The sequence below is a fragment of the Cyprinodon variegatus genome, unplaced genomic scaffold, assembly GCF_000732505.1.
Source record: "Cyprinodon variegatus isolate N-32 unplaced genomic scaffold, C_variegatus-1.0 Scaffold467, whole genome shotgun sequence".
Classification (NCBI taxonomy): domain Eukaryota; kingdom Metazoa; phylum Chordata; class Actinopteri; order Cyprinodontiformes; family Cyprinodontidae; genus Cyprinodon; species Cyprinodon variegatus.
The window spans coordinates 651,055-657,557 of record NW_015150920.1 but is presented as its reverse complement, the minus strand read 5'-3'; the positions used below and the strand labels follow the sequence as shown (position 1 = coordinate 657,557).

The 6,503-nt window shown below is 40.6% G+C and overlaps 1 protein-coding gene across 1 annotated transcript in view; it reads right to left on the bottom strand.

Annotated features, from left to right (window-relative positions):
- Nucleotides 1-6,503, bottom strand: part of cspp1 (centrosome and spindle pole associated protein 1) — a 29,265-nt gene that overhangs the window by 21,630 nt on the left and 1,132 nt on the right. The window contains exons 2-8 of the mRNA XM_015389598.1: nt 5,900-5,972; nt 5,632-5,735; nt 1,867-2,132; nt 1,683-1,783; nt 1,446-1,542; nt 1,108-1,165; nt 741-1,018 (exon numbers count right to left, since the gene is read on the bottom strand). Of these exons, the coding sequence (XP_015245084.1) occupies nt 741-1,018; nt 1,108-1,165; nt 1,446-1,542; nt 1,683-1,783; nt 1,867-2,132; nt 5,632-5,735; nt 5,900-5,972 (977 nt within the window). The remainder of the gene's footprint in view (nt 1-740; nt 1,019-1,107; nt 1,166-1,445; nt 1,543-1,682; nt 1,784-1,866; nt 2,133-5,631; nt 5,736-5,899; nt 5,973-6,503) is intronic.

Here is a 6,503-nt window from a genome sequence, read left to right as displayed (position 1 = left end):
TCTTATTTCAACCGTTGCGTATATTAGCTGCGACATATGAATCAAGATGCTATGACTGAAAACAAATTGATTGACAGATGACCGTTGATATATGATTGGTGGAATTTAGGTGTTCAGGCTGACGTATAACTAACTGGCCTGCAGAAGATAACGGGGAAAAAAAACCCACAGATTTGAAGACTTTTTAAGATTTTAAGAATTTTCTAACTTTTGGGACAATATCGTCTGATAAAGCGTACATTTATATACATGTTTAAGCCAGAATGATTTGACATTTAAATATGACTTCCCTACGACTTTAAGTTCAGTTAATGTTCTGTTCTGTTGAGCCATATTAAACCTCCAAGTTATTTTATTAGGACATTTCTTTTGTAAATTGTTCTTTGCACCATTTTTTTGCAATGTAAATAAACCACCTGCTAGAATGGACTTCTGCCTACTGCCTTCTTCAGCCACAGTCTATCTTACATTTATACTGTAAATTTGTAACTCAGACATAAATGTGAAAGTTGTATTTGTTGCAAGCTTGTTGCTCTTTCAGTTATATATGTGTTGCCACGAAGAAATAAATGTAAATCTTACATTTATGTACACTGACCGCTAGGAATGTGTTTTTATTGACAGTTTTCTCTCCCCCTACAGGACGAAGTACGTTTTTCTGAGTCATGAGATGAAATGAGATGCATCGTTTCCTTTCATTGAATGATATAAATTAGCAAATGGTTTAGAATCAGCCACACCTGTGGATGTCGACGGCGTTCTGGACGGATGGGGCAACATGCCGACCATTTGGAGACAGACGTCCGTCCACCATGCCGAGCGCGGAGCTGTACTCCAGCAGAGGGGACTGGAAGGCGACGTGCGGCAGATCAGGCAGAGGTCTCTCTCTTCCCCTCACCGCAGCCCTCTGGTTGCTGGCGGTGGTCCTGGATGATGATCCGCTCTCTGCTGTCGCTAAAGGCTCTGTGGATAGAGGAGCTTCCCTCCTGCTCAGTCCGAACTGTCTGATTCGCTCTGGCTGCAGGCAGCAGAGACAACAGGATGGAGAAGATTAAAAAGAGGTAAAAAGCTAGGAGAGTCCAAAGTGTGTGCTGTGTGGCGGCTGACCGGCTTCTCTGGGTCGTTAGCTCCTGTCGCAGCGACCTTCATCTCCAGATCCTTTTCCCTGAAAACATGCCACATGCAACACATCTGAAGGACCAGACACCATGACCAAAATTCTCTTCTTTTTAAATCAGAGGAAGCATCCATCGGACCAAACAAATTCATCTTACCTTGGAACTTCTTTAATAAACGCTTTTCCTGTAGCTCAATATTTGCAGATTTAATTTCTGCTTTTGGTCTATAATGTCTTACTGCCTGTTGATTTATCCGTTAAAAGTCCAATAAAACCCACTGCAGTCTGTTTTTTCAAAGAGAGAAACAGAGAATATGAAGTCTCCTACCTCTTTCTGTTGCGATGCTGCTCAGCTATCTGCTCCTGCAGCTCCTTCCTGTAGCGCTCCTTCTTCCTCCTCAAAGCCTCGGCACTATCAGCAGCTCCTGAACACAAACCACAGGTCCTATTTTAGCTCCTACATCCAGATATTTTCTTTTAGATTTTAATTCTGGAACCAGGAAAATGTTCATCAGGATTCACAGTTATTTCCAAAAGAAGCAAAAGGAGCAGAGAGCCTGGCTACCTATAACCAGTCCGGTCCCAAAGTGAGCTTTGTCGTTTTTCCAGAGGTCTCTTGATCTCCTGCCGTCGCTCCAAACCTCTGATGTTTGCTCCTCCTTCTCCCTGACAGGAGAAATTATAAAAAACAATGAAAACCGAAGGGAAAAAGTCAGAAAACGACCGACCAAACTGCTCTGCTGGGTTACCTTTCATCACTTCTAGCCCACAGACTCTTCTGATAACCGGCCTCAGATCTAGGAAGCCGGGGCTTTCTTCCTCCAGTCTTCTCCAGCTGATCTTTAAACGCCTTCTCCTCTCCAGAATCCAGGTCCAGTGGACTCTCCACCCGGTCTGGATGCATGTAAAGATCCGAAACAGGCTCCTGGTTCTGGTCGGCGAGCTGCGGCGCTCTGAGCAGCCCTCTGTCCCACGTTAGACGCTGCTTAGGAACATCCGTCTCCGGTTGAAGCTGCTGGAGAGACCAAGATGCATCTGTGATTAGACCAGAAGACGAGGACTAAAGGAGGCGAGGGTCAGCCTGGGTGCTTCCTCATTAAACACCACATCTTATGGTTCATTTGGTCACCAGAAAGACCTATCCCCACCAATAATTTCCGCTTTTTTCCCCTTCCTGCTCATTTTCTTAAGCGAAAGGTAACAGAGGTCGGTTGCAGCTAACTGTGTTCAGAGCGTTTTGGGTCAGTGTCCTGTTTTTCCTCCTCTCTCCCGCTACGTGGTTGGAGGAAAGAAAAACAGCAGCACTCAGTGAATATTAACAGGCAGCTACTTAGATGTTTAAGTAAAATTTGGTTGGTTGAAAAAATTATAGCTCTTTCAGCTAAAATGGCAACAGATTGTAAATTTATACAAGTTAGTATTATAATGCAAAAAGCTTGAAAATACATAGTTTTTTCCGTCTTTACTAGTTGAAGAAAGCTTGGCTTCTCAGATGACAATGGCTCCCAGTTACAGCTTAAATTAACACATTTTCTTATTGAACAGACAGAATCAGACTGCAGAGCTTCTGGCATCATAACATAAGTAAATAGGTTCATAAATCTTTTTTTAAGCAGATCAAAGAGAGAAGCAGGGAGAGCTGCAGATTTAAAGGTGAAACAGATTTACTGGGATATGCAACGCGCAATCAAATATATCTCCAAGTTTACAAGAGAAAAATATGCTATGCTATATTTAAAATGAAGCATAGCCATAGTTTTCTGGATGGGTGGAATTAAAATTGCAAATTCTAGGGATGATAAATATCGATTTTGGCATCAGAATCGGCTGTTATTGGTTAATTTTTTTATACATGAATGTTTTTGAGCCTCATGTATATATATATGTATATATAATGCAATAAAAGGCATCTCTATAACCATCTATAAATATAAATATTAGTGTATTATGGTTCTTTTGTGTTTTCAACAATAGGAAAGCAGATGTTTGAGCTCATTTCTGGAAAATACAAAAACCTAATGAAAGCGTTCGGGTCGAGTCGAGGTCCATCAGCATCCACCATTAGAGCTCAGAAAGGTGAAACAAATTATTTTTTTTTCAGCTGCCATGCATGTGGGCATTGTCAGTATCGGATGCCTTCTCCCTCTCTGCCCATTCTTCTTCATTTTTGAAACCCAGACCTTGGGGTGCTGCATTTTTCAGTCGTGGACGTTTTTACCACACTGCTGCTTATTTACACATTTCCTTGTTAATTTGTTTTGTAATCAAATGTGAAATGATGTGCGCGTGGCACTAAAGCTAAAGCCCTGGTAAAGGGGAGGGGTGTCAATATTGTCATGCTTTGTTTCACTGTTTACTGCTGACAAATGAGGAAGAACATGAAGATTAGATTAGAATAATTTATTTTGGTTTTCATTTTGGATTTTCTTTTTATATTATCTCGGCCTCAGCAGATGGCCGCTCACACTGAGCCTGGTTCTGCTGGAGGTTTCTTCCTGTTAAAAGCGAGTTTTTCCTCTCCACTGTCACCACAAGCATGCTTAGAGTGAGGGATTGCAGATGCAATCAACTGGTTCTCCTTATATTGAAAATCAATTTGATTGTATGATCTGGTGAACTGTAAAGTGTCTTGAGATGACATGTTGTGAATTGGCGCTATATAAATAAGCTGAATTAAATTGAATGTGTAGATGGGGTAACCCTAAATGTATTTTTATTATGCTTTAGTTTGGCCCTGTGATTTGTTTTGTTTTCCACATCTTTTATATTTTCTATTTTGTGTGTGTGCTCCATCCCAGTGCTCATGCAAAAACAAAGAATTTCACTTGATATAGGAAAGTCAGTTCCAATGTGCCAGAGACAACACCACTTTGAATTAAATCAAACCTCAGCAGTGCACAGAGCTGAGACACAATGCAAAACCTTTCAGCTACAACTTGGTCTGATCCCTTTAATGGCAGCTTTCACTGTGACAATATGTACGTGTTATGCTACGTTCATCTTTGCTGCTCTGGCTGCACGGTGGAAAAAATGGCTCTGATGCGCGTTGGGCGGAGCTACCCTATCCTTTCGTTGCCTGTAACAATAGCAGCTGTATTTGCTGTGATCACCAGTGGGTAAAAAGTAGTTTTACAATATTTTTCATTGAGAAAGTCCACCTGAAAACTTCATCTATGCAGTCAATTCATCTAGATTACCATCCTTCCTTCAAATATTATTTCACTGTCACAGCCGCTCAGAACCCCGTACACCGGTGGTGCGCTGTCACTAGGAATCCTATTCAACAGCAGGCTGTGGCTCTGGTCTCTGATTGGTTGATGTGGTGCGTCCAGCAGAAAAAAGTTACATTTTTCCAACTCCAGCAGCAGGTGCTTTCGCAGCGCGTTCCGCGCGTCAAATGCTAACCCTAACCCTATGATGCACTGCTCCTGCTGCTCAAAAAGGGACGTTTTGCTGCGCCTTGATGTGCGTCAACCGTTGACTTTGCATGTAAACTAGCTGCTCCTGCTGCCTCTGCTGCTTTAGGTGTGAATGTAGCGTTAGACATCCAACGTTTTCTATGCACCACCAAATCTAATGCATTTGGATTTCACAAAGAGGAAAGAATATTTCCCCCCAAATCTGTGGAGCATTAAAAATCTATAATAGGAACTGAATTGAATTGAAACGTTCATTTCACTGCTAAACTGCTCATTCACTGTTGAAAAGCTGTATGCATCGAAATTTCATTTAGCATATACTCTTTGTATACAAAATCACAATAAAGTCTAAGTAAAAAGTCCCAAATCCACACATTCTGACATTTATTTGCTGTGTTAAAACTGCAAGCCATCAAGCTAACGGGAGCTAGCATTCTTCTTCTTCTTCCCTCCTCCAGGGGCTATATGTAGAGCTCCCCCTACAGGTTTGGTAGGAGACAGTTCAGTAGATATTAGCAGCTTATATATGAACGTTTACAGTTTTTTTGGAAAGATTTAGTGGGCGTGGCTTAAAGTGAGGTGCGATCTGTAGTCCGGAAAATACAGTACCGTTTCATCATCCTCAATATTCTGTAGTTCTTTCCTCAATTAGACTAATAACTGAATCAAGCTGAGGAAGGACAACCTTCCTCATTGTTTCCTGAACTGCTCTAATTATTTGTCTTAAATTTTTCTCTGGTTTCTGTTCTTTAGTTTTCATCTATTTCTTCCTGCTCTTATTTTACATTGATGTTTTTGGTTATCCTTTTTATTTATTATGAGATTTTATATTATGTTTGTTTCTCATTCAGAGCTTTATGACTAGCAGCAAAAAGCACTTAATAATAAAACATGACCATCAGTTTAGGCATCAGTACTGTAGAGGAACCTCTTAGTATTAATGTTATTAATTTCATCATTAACAAATAGGATTAGATAAAAAGAAACTCGGAGAAAATGCTCTAAATTTGACAAGTGGATATGTTTATCTTCCAGTCCCTGTCTATGTGCGTGTGTGTGTGTGTGTGTGTGTGTGGGATTTAAAGGGACAGTAACCTGAGCCATGTAGCGTCTGTAGTCCATACGGAGCTCATTCTGCAGCCTGTGTTTCTTCTTTTCGTACTCCGCTCCAAGGGGCAGACCTGCACTGCAGCTTTCCTCTGACAAACACACATCCATCAGTGTCACACAGAGGCCGGCAGATGATGAGGTTTTAGGCTGAAACACAGCCGCTCACTCATCCCAGATGCTAACTCCATAGAAACATTTCTGCTTTTTTCCTCATTTTCTAAAATAAAGTGCAACAATGAAGAAAATAAAAAACCTTTAGCCTGGTTAGCAGTCCGTGGAGGGATGTTCTCTTTCACCGAGGACCCCCTGGTTCTGCTGGGCTTTGCCTGTCAACCACAGGAAGCTTTTAGATCAGATATTCATGTTTTCATCACAGTTAAAGGTCAAAGCTACAGCTTTCTCTATCAAAACAATCAATTAAAATAAAAAAAATAAAAACATCCACATGGCATCTAAAATGATGCAGAATGCAAAAATATAAATAAAGAAATAAAAGACAACTGAAAAGTAGCTTCTTTTCTGCTCTTTACATCAAAGTAAAAAAAAAAAATGGAGAACCTCGGTCAGGTTTCAGAAGGCTGGACTGAAGGAAGCAAAGATGCTCAGGAGGAAAACAGGTTGCTGCTTTTCCTCAACTGGTAGGTTCATCATTTAAAACAGTGATTCATTGTTTTTCTACATTTTATTTTGAGTTTTAACAATGTGTTTTTTAGTTTACAAATAACATTCTTTATAAGGAGATGGCCTTCCCTTTATTTGAAGCTCAATACAAAAGCTCACAACTTCCACTCACTCCAAAGGAAAACCTGTCCAAGACGTGAACAAAATGTGTTCTCTAAAATGCAATGAAAAAAAAA